The sequence below is a fragment of the Diuraphis noxia genome, unplaced genomic scaffold (assembly GCF_037042655.1).
Source record: "Diuraphis noxia isolate RWA-SAM2 unplaced genomic scaffold, SU_Dnox_SAM2 contig0002, whole genome shotgun sequence".
NCBI classification, from domain to species: domain Eukaryota; kingdom Metazoa; phylum Arthropoda; class Insecta; order Hemiptera; family Aphididae; genus Diuraphis; species Diuraphis noxia.
The window spans coordinates 65,165,543-65,182,340 of NW_028301712.1; the positions used below are offsets into that span (position 1 = coordinate 65,165,543).

At 27.0% G+C, this 16,798-nt stretch overlaps 1 protein-coding gene and 1 non-coding gene across 3 annotated transcripts; one reads left to right on the forward strand and one right to left on the reverse strand.

Moving 5' to 3' along the window:
- Positions 1–1,399: 1,399 nt before the first annotated feature.
- Positions 1,400–9,538, forward strand: LOC107166709 (uncharacterized). Of its 2 annotated transcripts, XM_015515485.2 has the most exons (8): positions 1,400–1,591; positions 6,436–6,728; positions 6,794–6,913; positions 7,035–7,163; positions 8,286–8,369; positions 8,486–8,617; positions 8,715–8,836; positions 8,999–9,538. In XM_015515485.2, the coding sequence occupies exons 2-8, from the start codon at positions 6,444–6,446 to the stop codon at positions 9,123–9,125; spliced, it is 999 nt and encodes a 332-aa protein (XP_015370971.1). In that variant the 5' UTR covers positions 1,400–1,591; positions 6,436–6,443; the 3' UTR covers positions 9,126–9,538. The 2 variants fall into 2 exon arrangements, with proteins under 2 accessions (XP_015370971.1, XP_015370985.1); XM_015515499.2 differs by lacking the exon at positions 8,286–8,369.
- A 2,795-nt stretch (positions 9,539–12,333) lies between these two features.
- On the reverse strand, positions 12,334–12,452 carry LOC149058797 (5S ribosomal RNA). Its single transcript, XR_016190653.1, has one exon. It is a non-coding gene; the product is annotated as a 5S ribosomal RNA (ribosomal RNA).
- Positions 12,453–16,798: the final 4,346 nt, after the last annotated feature.

A 16,798-nucleotide genomic window follows, 5' to 3' on the forward strand; every position in this document is an offset into this window, starting at 1 on the left:
ATTTCTGAGCAACCAAATAAAATGTTCGTAGTGAACAGATTGAAATTAGTTGAAAATACAGAACTATTACACGATATAGTATATATAGTCCAGTATAAGAAAATGCATGTATAGAGAACCTCGGAATTCCTGCAGCATCTATCTACTTCACTAAACCAACTCACATCCAATAATTAAAAACCAATATTTTAACTAAGTATCATCACAATGAAACATGTCGACATCTAGATGAAAAGTCTCGATGACAGTTTTAAATTTCACGACAGAGGGTAGTTTAGAATATTCAGTCATTAACAGTAATTGCCATTATTGGGATATATTTTATATGCGATTTTATGTTTGTTCTGCTTATTTTGAACAAATGTATACAAATTATGTTCTACATAAAACAATGTATATATGTTCAAGTAGTGTATTGTCTGTTGCTAATTTAAGATTAAAATTTTTTTTTTTAATATCACTTTAATAAAATACACTTTATTTTTTTAGATTTATTTGCGTTTATGGCTTGTTAAAAAGGTGTTTTTTTTTAATAGTATAATAATTTTTGTGCTTTTGGGTTGCATTTAGGTTATATTTTGACTATTTTGTGATTATATGAGTTACACCCCAATAAATCATTCTAAGGATGTAACTAGTTACACTTTTCAACAAAGTGTTTTCTATAAACTAACCACCGGAATCCACCCACAAATGTCATAGGTAAGTATACATTTAGACTACCCTTCCACTACCCGAAATGCTCACCACTGCAGACTCAAATGAAAGTGATGATCTTTTGATTTAATTTTCTTTTACCTTTTAATTCTAAGCTAAGTATTATAATAATGGTTGACTATTCTTATTCGTCTACCTCTCTATATGCTTATTTCTCCATAATCATCATATATTATATATAATATCTATACTTATTGTGAAATTAGTTTGCGTGAATCTGTATACAAATATTTAATTTGTACTGCTGATGGGTTTACATAGATAAACTTGCCAATCATAAAAAGTTTGACTATATAAAATTTGAAAAATATAATGCAAAAACATTTTTACGGATTATTAACTTGGATTAATACATATATCATTTATTATATACATACGAATATACTTAGGTATGGCAGATATTTGTGTTTAAAGAACATAATATACAATTTTATGTGGTTTAAAGTGTATGTACATCTTAAATGCATACATATATTTATTCGTGTTTTAATCTTTGCTACGGAAGACATTTTCAAAAATAAAATTAATGACGTCCATCGTTACGATGCGTTGGTAAGAATAAATAATAATAGTGGTGGTGGAGGTGATGGTCGTGAAATGTGGGTCACTCGCGGAGGCCGGAACAAGTTCAAGGAGGGATTGCCGGAATGAGAACCGGTTGCACTCTATAGTCTATACAGGGGCCATTTACCTTCCGTCAGTCGCATCGCAGTAACCGTCCGAGGAAAGGAAGTTCCAATATTGCTGAATTTATAGATTTGTTTAAATCACGTTTATATATTTCAACTTTAAAAATTACTTCATAGTTATATTAGTATAATAACATTATCTTTGACAACAGAAAGAAGGACATATTTTGGAGACTTAAACGCAGGTAAGAACAATAATAGTATTAATATTTAGATGTAGTAAATGTAATATATTTTTTCTTTTAATACTGGAGACAGTCATCGTTCATCAATTCATCATATTTTGAATAACAATTTTAAAATACTTTATACATTTAAAATATTATAACTCATTACTCATAGAGGATGTCAAAAAAATTTAAGTTGTTTAACAAGCAGATCGCTATATCATGTGACATGTTGCTATACAGTACCTTTGAGTTGGTATTAGATTTATCTATTTAAAATTTAAAATTTAAAAATAAATAATATTTAAGTTTTACGTCTTAAAAATGTATAATATTCAACCTACTAACATAGTAATAAACGATAATATTATGATAGTATGTATATGTATTTATTCTATGTCGTTATTATAAGTTGTAACATATTACATATTTAATATTAGTATTACAATTTTATGAGAAACTTTTCACATCAATGAACTATTCACGCTAAAAATAAACTGTGTGTATTATATTACATTAAATCTCATGTATATATAGCGTTTATACGAGTTTCTTTTTAAATCGGCATGTTTTAGTTTTTATATCAATACATTGAAAATAGCTGTGTTCTCAATGTCCGTATCGTAATTTCGTCGTTATAGCAAGACAATAATTTGAAATAACTGTGATTTAATTATTTATATATATATAATATACCAAACTATTTTTCTACTTTATATAATTATCTATTTAAGCAATCAGTCTGTGGCTGGTCAACGTATCTGTTTAGTCCAATACTTCGGTCTATTAAGTAATTAAATACCGATAAACTGGTGTAATAATAATATAGGTATAATAGGTATCTATAAAGGTACTATGACGTAAAACGTTTGAAAAGTGCAGTAGATTATTATAATAGTTATATATACCTACTCATATAAAATGTTGTAGTTTACGTGTATACTGTATAATATTATACTATAATAATATATGATTCACGCGACGCCGTGTACATCAGTTTATGCGATGAGGTCGATGAGATGATTTCACCGAACTTTCTCCCAACAACTATGTGTCATAGGCATAAATATTGGTTCCAATTACAAAGTGAAATTTGTACAAAGAAAACATCTATCGACAAAGTCGCCATCATGACTAATACCAGACGTCATGCGCGGGCATAAATACGTAGCTTTGAATAAATGTTAACTATACTTTATATATATATATATATATATATATTTAGATATAGGTATATGCAGGTACATAAAATGTATGCAGTACAAAATTGTTCCTATTGTTTATAGACTTATAGTTCATTATTTATTAATACGATTATCGTCGTAAGTTTGTATAAATTTGAAAGATATTATTACTTGTAAATATAAAATAGATAATATATATTACATCGGAATTATTAATTACGGGTTATTGGAAAATCGTACCAAAATCTAGGTCAACGAAATATATATATATATATAATATATTATTATGAGGAAGTAAAAACAATGACGGGACAGTCTTTAAATAAGAAAAAGTATGGTTGGTATTTATTATTTAAATGAAAGTAACTGACCGGACTATGTGGGTTACTTGGTTATTGTTGCGTGTGCGTGACACAGGCGATGGTGGTCAAGGTTAAGCGTGGGCCACTTTTTATCGGCAGTTGAATTCCTAAGATCTCCGAAGCAACACTGTTTAAATAATATCCATTTTTATAGTTTTGTAGGTTAGTACCTACCTAATGTTCGGAATTGATGTTATGTATATAATATCTTATATGTAGGTACAAATAAATATTTAAATACACATTCAGTTGAAAATACACTATTTTTTTTTATCTCAGACTATAATTTTATTATTTAAAAATTCTACAGTAAACAAGGGATGTTCACGATCTAAAAGTAGGGATAAAAATGGTTCTGTAGATGTTATTGAAATTTCTTTAAATGTAAAGTGTTTATGTATAATAGATTATAGATTAGATCGTTCACGTAGTGTATAAACCAAAGTTCTATTTAACAAAGTTTTTTTTTCATTGTACCAATGATCTTTACTATTATTTATAGCGTTTTAAATTAGCCTAATTCATTAGATTTCATTTTGATAATTATTAAAAAAGAACATTACATAGAAAAAAAATATATTTTTAGAATTTAATGTGTTGGTTCTATGATAGGAAGTTATTAATTATTTGTAAAATAATTATAATCTATTATATACATAAACACTGTGTATTAAACAATTAATTACACGCTTTACAAGTTTGATAAAAAATGGTTTTGGAGATATTGTAATTTCTTTTAATGTTAAGTGTTTATGTATAATAGATTATAATTATTTTATAACTAATTAATAGCATCCTATATAGTTAAAACAACTGATATATAGGTATTTATGTTTGTATAGCTACCTAAAGGCTAAACTACAACAATTACAGATTTAATACCTATATACAGAACAAACACATCCAATTTTAAAAATATACCTAAGTTTTAATTTATTGTTCTTCTTTAATAATTATAAAAATGTAATCCGTTGAATTGGGTTAATTAAAAATGATATATATACATAATAGTCATAACCATTGGTATACAATGAAAAAAAAACTGTGTTAATTAGAATTATGTTTGTTTACACTACGTGAACGGTCTAATCTATTGTCTTGAGCACACAGCGTGATTGTATGCCAAGATTAATATAAATTTATTTTAAATTATAATAGATAGTGATTTCGTTCCATTACCATAAAAATTAACTCATAGAAATCAAAATGTATTTATAATCCAAATCTGCATGGCATACATTCTACATTATATTATTATTATTTAGCTACAATATATGCTCATCAAATGGAGTACGTGTGAGCATAAAAAAGTAGATACGTCTATTTTTCCTTTTAAAACAATTGATTTGACACGTTTTTACTTTTTAGATAGGATCACCTACATAACATGTTTACTTTCTAAGCGTCTAGACACAACAAGACAATACAATTAAATATATAGCTACTCTAAAATATTATCCGATAAAAAAATTATATATACCTAACTATACATCAATACTTATGTGTCACGATCTAATGCTAAAACCGCGACGAAAGTATTTCTTTCTCTTATCGAAGATCAGGTCATAACCACGTAAACATAATTTTGATAGGTATAATGTGTATAATAATATACTAAGATATAATCGATTGGTTAAGTAGGAAGAAATTGGCCAAACGGAATTCCTGAGTCTTGACCACACACCCATTAGGCCTAAGTGTTTGCAGGTCGGACGGTAGGTATTTATTATTGTTTAAAATGTGTACATGGCGATTGGTGGATCGTTATTACGACCATGTACTTGTACTTTTAAGACTATACCAATTATGTAAAATATAGTTCATAACCAATATTCATTAGTAATTCATACAAAATGTATTTATTGTATCTTTCAATTTCATAATAATTAATAATGATAATAATTATGTTTACGAATTTTTTTTTTTTTGGTTGGGTAATAAATATATAGTTCTTACCTTTCTTGATTAAATGCGTTATTATCTAAATAAATATTAGGTATAAAATTATAACTTAATCAACTCATTAAATAATAATATATTCTAATCTAAAACTAAATATTTTCACTAGATGTAATTTAGGAAGTTTTTACCAGTTACCTGCAATTATAATGTTATAGGATTTCTTTGTAAACAAATAAATATGTACCCAAACTAATTTAAATGATATAATTACAATTAAATTTCCGATTAATTAATGATTGTTAAATTACAATCAAATTATATTTAGCATTTATATTGCACAAAAAAGTTACTAACTGGTAATTTTTGTTAACTTAAACATTTTTTAATAGTAGTTTTAATGATAATAATTAATACGTTACAATTAACAATATAATATTATCTATGATGCTTAATTAACTAAGTCTAAATTTTCTTAAATGCAAAATTATACAGAATTCAATATTCTTCTTTTATAAATTTTTGTTTTACATTAATCAAATTATTTTTTATAATTAAAAATTTGAAAAAATGTATTTTTGTTTATTTATATATATATATAAAATTACTAAGGAAATAAGGACATAAAAAATTGTATTATTATTGTTTTTGACGATTAAAATTAATATTAACGATTTTATAAATTTTGATTGCTGAAATAAATAAACTGTATAATGTATACACATTGTGTATTTATCTAAACCATATACAAAATAGTTTTAGGAGAAGTTATAATTTGTTACCACAAGTACTTAGAATACTCGCTAAGCACTAAATCATATAGGGTAGCCTTATCACTATAATTTATTTATTTACAAGTTCAATATTTATTACGAAGATACGTTATTAATAATAATTCATTTCAATGATCAGGGTCATTGACGCTGGCGTGTAAAATGCAAGGTTTTTGAACTCGAAAATAACTAATAAGACAAGATATACCACTATAGACATTAGAAGAAAGTTGCACAAATAATAGACATTGTATAATATTGTAAAACCGGTTTGCAAATATCTTTTTAGTGTTATTACTTCATTATTATATTATTATAATATGAAAAATATATAGCAACATGAAAATAAGGATAACGGTTCTATAATTGTAATTATTTGTAAGGATAAACATAATGAATACATAAATATTATAGAACAAAATAATATGGTATAGCAATTATTAACTAATAAAAGTTAATATTTAAAAGTTGGTTTTCATTGGTCGCTTTTCTTGTTTTTTTTTTTTTTTTTTTTTTTAATTATCCACAAACCTTTCTAGCCTATATTAAAACTAAATATGTGAGCGTAAAATGTAAATTAAACTTAAATTAGTATACTTTACTGCATTACAAATTGTATTCTAACTGTGTAATTATTTTTTCAGATCAAATTATGGCCAACAAACAGGCTATAGGATGGGCCTTCCTGTGCCTGATGGGAACAACATTGATGGCGCCTGCTGTATTAACCTACCCACAAGAACATCGTTCTTCTCAAACACCGAGTTCGTATGAACCACAACATCCTGTCTATCAAGGAAATTATCCGGTTTATCAATCCGAACAAGATGCGAGAAAATTTGTTGAAAAACCAAATGCTAGCAAAAAAGTAGTGTCGTCGACCGGAATTGTAGAAGATCGTAATGACTTGGAAGACGTGCAAACTAATTCTATTTCGGTTAGATGATAAAATATGATTAAGAAGAATATAAAATCATTAAAAAGTAATGTTTTTAATTTTAGCAAGACGCGGCCGGTGGTTTTTCGTGGAGTAGTGTATTGGGAATGATTATGCAAATGCTGTTTAATCCAGCAAGCCAAGCCGCAGGACCAAGCAAATCTGATGTTTTGGACGGTGACCAGGTACAAACTAGATTGATAAAATATAATATGGATATTGAATGGAATTTAGAACACTTTGGAATATAATTATATGTAAAATTATTTTAACGATTTTAAATTTACAATTATCATTGTTTTTTAGGCTATCGCTCCAACATCGCCTTGGGCTAATTTGTTATCTGTAGGTCTGAAAATTTTGACCGCGTTTTTGGGTGGTGGCAATGTAGCTGGAGACGGAATTGACAAAGTGGATAACTCTTCGCCAATGCAGGTAATAAACAATACTAAAATAAAGTATAAAAACTATGTATATATATATATATATTATATAAAACATTAAATAATGGATGGTTCAATTTAAAAAAAAAGAAGATATTTAAATAAATTTGTTTTATAATCGTTTAATAAAAATATTATGTAATATACCTTATACATAGTTATAGTTTTGAACCATCCATTAAGCGTAAAAAATGTATAAATAAATTTTGGACCGGGGGTTATAGTATATGAGAACTTTACTTAAATACGCCTTCTATAATCTGTCACTATATTAAATATTAATGTTAAAATACTATTTTGTATAAATATTATAAGCTTCTGAGTATAAATGCATAAGTAATTAGGTAAGTTGTTAAATTTATATAGTTTTAAGTAGATGATTCAAAATAATAACATTCGGCTCCTCAAATGATCTGATAACATTTATATAAAATGTCACAATTTTCTATCCTAATTTTTTATTGGAATTAAAAAAATGTGCTTGATAATTTTTGTTTTTACTACAACATGCAATCGATATAATTTGGTAATATTTAAAATTTTACAAAATTTATTAAAATAAAATTTAAGCTATAATAATATTGCATTTACTACTGTAGTCTGTAGATATTCATATATTTTTGTAGAAAACTCTTAGACTAGCAGAAATGAATAATTACTCATTGAAATACATTATAATACCTATAGTAGGTATATATTGAGCTATTATTATTTTTGCTTTACAATAGAGAAGAGCATCAATAAAATATACTTTTCTGCTTATCCTTTCTATGTAGTTATTTTTAGATTACTTTTTCAAAATTTCACCGTTAACGTTTATATTATACCTATATATGTAGTATGTACATACCTATATCACAAGATTTGTATGCACTATGCATAATATATATGTATATATCATATATATACATCGTACATTATACATTATACACTTTAAATATATACTCACTGGTATTTAAATTTGAAATATATAATATTGTATGAACATTAAATTAATATTCATGATAAAGTAGTATTTTAATAAGCTTTGAGTCCCCGGTCCCTAGGATCAAAACATGCTTTTCTTCTTTTTATAAATATTTAATGAATTGGTATATGGTGGCACGGTACGTAGGGTGTATTGGCGGCGGTCTTATCTACAGTACTTGGCAGCAGGGATCCCGATCAAGTGGCCACCATGGCCAAACAAGCTGGAGAGGTAAGAAACCCACACACTGCTTCAGCTAACACCCAAACTAACATTTTATTGGCAACAGTTTTTTTTTAGATTTAATTTTAATTATAATATTTCAAATGAATTTGTCATGTTAACAGTTCATCAATATTGTTGTGAATCTTTTGGATGCTTTGAAGACATCATTCAGTCACAGATCTATGTCGGCTAGATCTTTGGGTAAAAAGGACACTATGTCTGACGCAGCTGTAGCCAGCTTATCCATGTTCAAAGTAAGATATTATACGTTTGATACATACATATATATATATATATAAATATTTTATTTTGAAATAATAATGATTAAAAATAATCTTTTTATCAAATTAGGGATATATGAAAACTTTGAATACGGCTAATGATGTTTGCGCTCAGAAATTCGTATGCGAAGCTAACAAAGAATGTTCAGGCGAAACATCAAGTTCTAGTGCCATATATTGTCAGCTTGGAACGTAAGAAAATAACATTTATTAATATTTAAATTTTCATTTTTATTGAAAATATTTATGTACCTATTTATAATGTATTTGATATAGTAACGATTACGCCATTACTGGCTTATATGCTTGATAGTTTTGAAATAATAATTATATATAAATTGTTTATGATTATAGATACGCAACAAGTTTCTTGCTACAGAGGACTGGTAATGCACCTTTCGAAGTATATTATGACGCTGGAAGACGTGGACGATCTGGAGATGACTGTCGTCAACTCTACTTGGCTTGTAACGAAGTTTAAATTCCAGTTTCCACCGATCATACAAATTAAATAATAGTTTTCCACTTAAAAAACCCTTATTTTAACAGTTTCATATTCAAAAATCTAAAGCACCTCTCTTTTGGTTTCAATCCAATTAAAAACAAAGATCTCGTCTCTTAAATTGACCATTTAAACGTATACAATACAGATCCACATTGGCTTCTTAACAGGATTATCAGAATAATCTTTTATTTCATATTTATATATATATATTTTTTTTTTTTACTGAGTATTATACTTTATATTTATTCCTATTGTTTGTATAACAATACACTTTGTACCATAGTAGTCTGACCTATTAATTATGTATATTTTTTTTTAATTATTTATACTTTATTTATTTTAATTTATTGTTTTTAATAAATTATTATAGGGATTACTTTTAAATTGAATCTTAGTGTAATTTTTTACTTCCTTTTGACCTTATATATAATAAAAATCCTCGTCAAATACCTACGTAAAAGATAGGTACTTGGATTTTAATAATTTGCGATTATTTGTAAATTGTAACGCATATTTTACAGTTGAAATTGATTTTATAGCCAAATATTAATATTACTAACTATCCATATAGATGTAGATAGGCTAGGAATGTCTTATTGTTAATAAATTTAAAAAAAAACACAGCAAACGCTTATTATTCTATAAAGTATTAGTATTTATGGAAATTTAAATTTTAGAAAATGAATGATACATCATACATGTATATAGGTAATTCTTGAATGTTATATATTTCCCTTATTTTATCGCCCTTAGATAGTTTTATAAGCAAGTTCGTCAGTAGACAAGTAGTAAAGAAAATTTTTTATTTCTTTATTTTATTTAAAACACATTTTGAATGATAAAGGTAGAAAAATAATATATATTAATATATAATAGTATATTATATACTTGTCTATGGTCCTGTTTCGCCGATACCGTAGAGCACGACGCATGTGCTCTCGGTCGCACCGCCGTTACTCGTCTCTTTTAAATGTTATAATTGTTTTACGCCCCGGCGTCGTTTGTTCTGAATACTAAATAAACCTAGTGATACTTTAAACCGTGTTACATCATTTTAGTATACGAATCCTGACAACCCCCAAAGTATATTTTGTTTCTTTCAGTGTATAACGCGTTTAACGTAGATAACCTATCTAGTGTTTGAAGCAGTGCCATATCCAAGGTGTGGGCTTTTGAGCTTAATCCCCCCCCCGCCGAAATCTCAGCTTAGACGTTTTTTAGTAATACGTAATGGGTTCATATCATAGTAATAATCTTGACGAGTGAGCTTAGATTTAAAATTGTGACAATTTACATCAATATTTTAAATGCATAATACATCAAATAGTATATGTTTATATATGTGTATATTTTTTAAAATTATTTCCTATTTTCCTATAATATTAAATAGGAATGTTTAAGCCCTCCCCCTCCCCCTGAAAACAAATCTTGGGTACAGCGACGGTTTGAAGTATGAAATATTTCACTATGTGATGAACTTTTTTCTAACACAAATATTAATGATGTTTATTTATCAATAACCTAATCAAAGAAAACAATCTCCATTGAGTATAGTTGATGATTTTTTCTCTATTATTAAAAACTTGTCATGGCGAGTTATAACAATTATACGTGAAAATAAAATTTGTTAAAAAAAAAAATTAATATAATATACCTACAGAAATTTTTCAAAATTTTGAATTTAATGAAATTTTCAAACACTATAAAGCCTCTGATCAAAGTATTATAATAGTAAATTATAATGTTAGACAACTGATACTGTGCCTTCTTGGGGTTACACCTTAGTACTTAATCACTTCAAAAACTTATAAAGTTATAAGTTATTTCACGGTTGTCGGTTATAGAAATATGGACTATAGTATCCTAATTACTCTTTTTCGTGTAGAATACTTATAAGTTGATTAATTAATTATATTTCACAGGACGTGGCAGGTACTTATTTTAAAGTTGGTACAATTGTATTTATACATAAAATTACAAGAAAAACATTTTAAACTTTTGTTGAAATAAGTAATAACTAAAATAATAATGTGTTGAACAAAACTGTTTATGATGAATGTATACCTACAACCTACAACATTTCCATTATAGCTCTGTAAAGATAATCACTCATAACTATAATAGTAGCATAATCATAATCTCTAATACATACACTCAGCGCATGTCTACACTATTATACACAGTACTATTATATACACAGTCACACATATTATGCTCGTACGATAATAGACATCTGTGGTCTGATATTGTTATGTCCCTTGGGCCTTGACCCTATTTAAATAAATTACCCCACCGACTCGGAGGACACCCATCGACCATCGGCTCTTGGACACAACGACAATCTCCCTGCTCCCTGCGTGCGCTTTGGTGATGGTCATACGTGAAGAGCTTATTAATGTATATTTAAAATATCTTTGTGTTATAAAATAATAAATGTGTTAATTTAATATCAATAATATATTACTTGCATTTTTGATTAAGGTTATATTATTAGTGAATTAACATTACACCTACTTCTTATTCCTGCATTCATTCAACACCTGACAAGTCTGTGGTCAAATTAGGGTAAGTTAATTTACTATATTTTAGGAGTCCTTATACATATATGCGTATATTTTATATTTGCGTGCGTGCGCAATATAATATATAAGGATGGTAAATCACATAGAAATGAAAAGAAGATAAATACAATAACAATAATATATAATATACTTGCGAAATCACATTATTTACGATTTACTACAGCTTTAAAAAGTATTTAACATAAAAGCAAGTGGTGTATGACAATAGTGACAACCAAGCAACCTATAACAAATTTTAAAAATGTAATGTATTTAAATACCATTTATATTTTTATTATGTATAATATATGAAAGTGACGTAACTAGGATTTTAGGGGGCCGTAGCATAAAATTTATTGACACCTCTTAAATTTTTAAAAATAAACAAATGATAAATCTTCACTATTTAAAATTGAAATTTATTTCAAATACCTACCAAAATAATATTATTTTCATGTTTACCTATTGTTTTTTTTGCAAAATCTGTAATCTAACATAAAAAAACGGTATTTTTAGTTAGACTAGAAGACCCTTATCAGCTTTGGGCCAGTGGAGTTTGCCCACCTTGCCCATCTATTATTTACGCTATTGTATATTATAAATATAAAAAAAATATAAAAAATTGCCAACGGCACGTAGTGTTCCCAAGCGGTCACCCATCCAAGTACTAACTACGCCCGACGTTGCTTAGCTTCAGTGATCGGACGAGAACTGGTGTATTCAACGTGGTATGGTCGTTGGCGGTAATGAAGGAAGATATAATTATATATAACTACATAAACGCAGTATTACCAGTAAGCAGTAACTAAAAATCTTACACCTAATGTTTCTTTACGTCTCAACTCTCAAGCATTAACCAGTGACCACTGACAATGCATCCACACACCTTAACTAACGCTAAAAATTTTTTACGTAAGGGATTTTTATTTGATAAAATTAATTTCCGTTTTATTAGATTTCATTTTTTTTAGTTATAAAATATATAAAATACTTATTACCTAAGTAAATAGGGTACTAATTTTTTATTAGTTTTTCACGATAAATTGTTAGTGAATAAATTAATCGTCTTGTTTGCTATTAAACAAATTACTAATAATTACTAATAAATACTATTTATAATCAATTTTAATACCTAGTGTATCACTATTCACTACTATCGTCTATCACATTGGAAAACTTATTATTTTTAAATACTTGAACTACTAACAGTATTAAATATTAATTTTGTTTCTACACAATAAATTAGGAATCTTACACTAACTATTTCACATAAAAAAAACTCAAAAAAAAAAAGCGGGTAAGTCGTGGATGTCGCTCTGCTGTACAGTAGGTTACTGTAATGGATGGGATTAAATTTGAATGCAATGATAGGTATCATTGTATACGAAAAACGATTTTGAACGGAGATGATTTGTCAGTCTAGGATATATTATATTTAAATATTGTCATATATTCTATTTTGAAACAAATAAATTATTTTTCAATTAGGACGCATTTTGAATAAGGCATGGTTAATCAATTTTTCCAAAAACATTGCATGTAGTTATCGTAATTCATAATACTTTATATTATTATCATAGATACACATATACCTGGTTTGAGGATAAATCGTTATCATTACGCGATTTCATAAAAATTTAAAACTCAAACGCTCAAAACATTTTTCCTTTAATGACGCTTCAAATTTTCTCTATAGCTATTTTAAGCAAAATGTATGGAAAACTTAGTGTTAAATTTTATAACCTTAGATATGAATACAAACAATATTATGTGTTTTTAACTACAAAATAATTTGCAAATATTCATGGTTTTGACAAATTTTGGTCAATATTTGAAATTCAAATGCTAATAAAAATTTAATATGAATTTCCGGTGGACATTTTTTTTTGTGATAAAGATTGACAAATTTGTAAGGAATCTTGTATTAAATTTTCAAATCTTAGGTTTAAAAAGAAAATTATTTATGAATTTCTAGCTTATAATAATTTGCGAATTTTCGTGATTTTTACGTATGTTGTCAAAATTAAAATTTTAATACATGTAAAAAAAAAAATTATGGCTATACATTTATTTTATTTTTCAACTGCTATTGTAAAAATATATTTGAGCAGTATTAAATTTTCAAATCTTAGATCAAAAAAGAAAATTTTTTATGAATTTCTATCTAAGATAATTTGAACATTGCCGTAATTTTTACGTATTAAGTTAATATTTGAACTTCAAATGCTAATAAAAAAAATTGTGCCTATGTATTTTTATAATTTTTTGATTACTATAAGAATAACTTATGAGGAACTTTGTATTCAATTTTCAAGTATTTTAATAGGGCCAAAAAAATTTTATCGACCATTCCAAAAAAATTTTCAGAAATATTGAAAATTTCAGTTGTCTATAAATATCTCAAAAAAAGTCAAAATATTTTGAAAATTAAATCATGTAAAGAAAATGCCAATCTTAATAACTGGTAAAATTTTCAAGTATCTAGGACTCATACTTTTTGAATAATAACAAATATTTAAAATCGTTTCAGGATAAATCGTTATCGTTACGCTATTTCGTAAAAATTTAAAATTCAAACGCAATTAAAATTTTTCCTATAATGACGCTTCGAGTTTTCTCTATAGCTACTTGAAGTAAAACTTATGGAAAACTTAGTGATGTATTCTTAATCTTTAGTTATAAACACAAAAAATTTTATGATTTTTCAGCTTCAAAATTACTTGCAAATTTTCACATTTTCGACAGATTTCGTAAAAATTTGAACTATAAACGCTTATAAAAAAAAATTGTGCCTATGTATTCTTATAATTTTTTAATCACTTTAAGAATAACTTATGAGGAATTTTGTATTAAATTTTCAAGTATTTTGATAGGGCCAAAAAAATTTTATCGACACTTCAAAAAAAAATTTTCAGACAAATTGAAAATTTCAGTCGTCTATAAATATCTCAAAAAAGTCAAAATATTTTGAAAATTTAATCATGTAAAGAAAATACCAATCCTAATAACTGGTAAAATTTTCAAGTATCTAGGACTTATACTTTTTGAATAATAACAAATATTTAAAATCGTTTCAGGATAAATCGTTATCGTTACGCTATTTCGTAAAAATTTAAAATTCAAACGCACTTAAAATTTTTTCTATAATGATACTTTGAGTTTTCTCTATAGCTACTTGAAGGAAAACTTATGGAGAACTTAGTGTTGTATTTTTAATCCTTAGTTATAAACGCAAAAAATTTTATGATTTTTCAACTTCAAAATTACTTTCAAATTATCGCGTTTTCGACAGATTTCGTAAAATTTTGAACTATAAAAGCTTATTAAAAAAAATTGTGACTTACGATTTTTAATTTTTTTTAGCTACAATAAGAAAAACTCATAAGGAACCTTGTATTAAATTTTCAAGTTTTTTTGGTCGTCCAACATTTTTTTACCGACACTTCAAAAAAAAATTCTCAAAAAAAGTGTAAATTTCAGTGGTCTATAAATAACTCAAAAAAAGTCAAAAATTTTTGAAAATTAAACTGTATATAGAGAACACTAACATAAACATTTGGTGAAAATTTCAAGTATTTAAAGTGATTATTTTTTGAATTAAAACCATATAAAAAAATCGATTTGGTTGAAAACTGATTTTGCGTAAAAATTCCCGTTTTTCTGTCATTTTTTTTTTGTTTTTCTCGATTTTTTTGAAAACTGTTGGAAAATGTTTACTTTTGACCTCTATAATGCACCAAGGATCTTCAATTTTACATCGGAAACCACCCCCAAAGTTTGAAATCGAAGCATTATTTCGACTAGTTATGCTGTACACAGACACAAAAAAAAAAAAAACAAAAAAAAAAAAAAAAAAACACACATCATTGTAAAATCAATACATTCATCACTTCGTTCAGAATCTAAAACGAATCGTTTAAAGGGAGAAAGCTCAGTAATATATTTTTTATACGGAGTGAACCATTTATTGTTAGACACTCTTTATTTTAGAAATCACTAAAGTTTTTTCTGATAAAATTCGATTCCGATAAAATACTTCCCGATGAATTATTTTTCCGACAAAAACAAAATACGGTTCTGACGAAATACGGTTCCGACAAACCACTTTTAGACAGAATACAGTTCCGACAAAATATAGCCCCCCTATATGGTAGCGATTTCCTCAAAATTTAACAGTACACTATGACATATTTTATATAGATGAGTTTTTGCAGACTTCACCGCCGCCTCCCAGATACCTCCATGGTGAGGCGCTGCCGGACAAATAAAATTCCATTGAATACCCTGATTGGATAAGGTGTCTTAAATGATTGACTTTACTTTCTGATTTTTGAACATGTCATTCAACTCCTTGTTAGCGCCAACAAAATTAGTCCCGTCGCGCGTCGTCAATAGAAACACTGTTCTATGCTATAATTATGTGAGCACATGCCACGACGTGACATGAAATGGCGTAGGGCAGCTGAAAATGCTTCAGTTGTTAGATTTGAAACTAGTTCTAAGTGAATGGCTCTCGTGACAAGGCAAACAAACACTGTAATATAAGATTTAATTGATGTGACCCTCCGCACACCACTTTTAATGTGTATCGGTCCACAAAAGTCAATGTCTGTTCTGTCTGTTCCCTGGACTCTAGAGCAACTCATTATACTCATAAACTTATTCTTATGATATAATATAATATAAATGGAATGCTCTAGATTATAATTTACCCTTAAATTATAAAAGAAGGCATTTCACTCTAATTTTAGAAATATTACGATTATATTGTTGTGAATGCAAAATTTGGTATGTTGTGTATGAGCCAGAAAGAGAGATGATAAATGTACTGACATCCACTTAAGTGTTATGAAATTGAAAAATTTCTCGATTGTTGATTGTTTAGATTGTTACATTCTTGTAAAAGATACTTTTTAAAGTATTCAAGTATAGCAGTGTGTTAATATATTATTAGGTAGGCTGATTTTGCGGGACTGGACTAGAACTTTTATTAAAATAATAAATTTAAAAGTAGGTATGATTGGAAGTAAAAGCAATAAGTAATAACTGCGGTGGACTTTTATTTACTAAAAAATCATCAGAATTATG

Excerpts from the sequence above, each read along its gene's own strand:
- LOC107166709 (XM_015515485.2), top strand. The coding sequence starts at position 6,444 with ATGGCCAACAAACAGGCTATAGGATGGGCCTTCCTGTGCCTGATGGGA. Across the intron at positions 6,729-6,793 it reads TGCAAACTAATTCTATTTCG|CAAGACGCGGCCGGTGGTTT; the intron begins GTTAGATGATAA and ends TTTTAATTTTAG. Across the intron at positions 6,914-7,034 it reads ATGTTTTGGACGGTGACCAG|GCTATCGCTCCAACATCGCC; the intron begins GTACAAACTAGA and ends ATTGTTTTTTAG.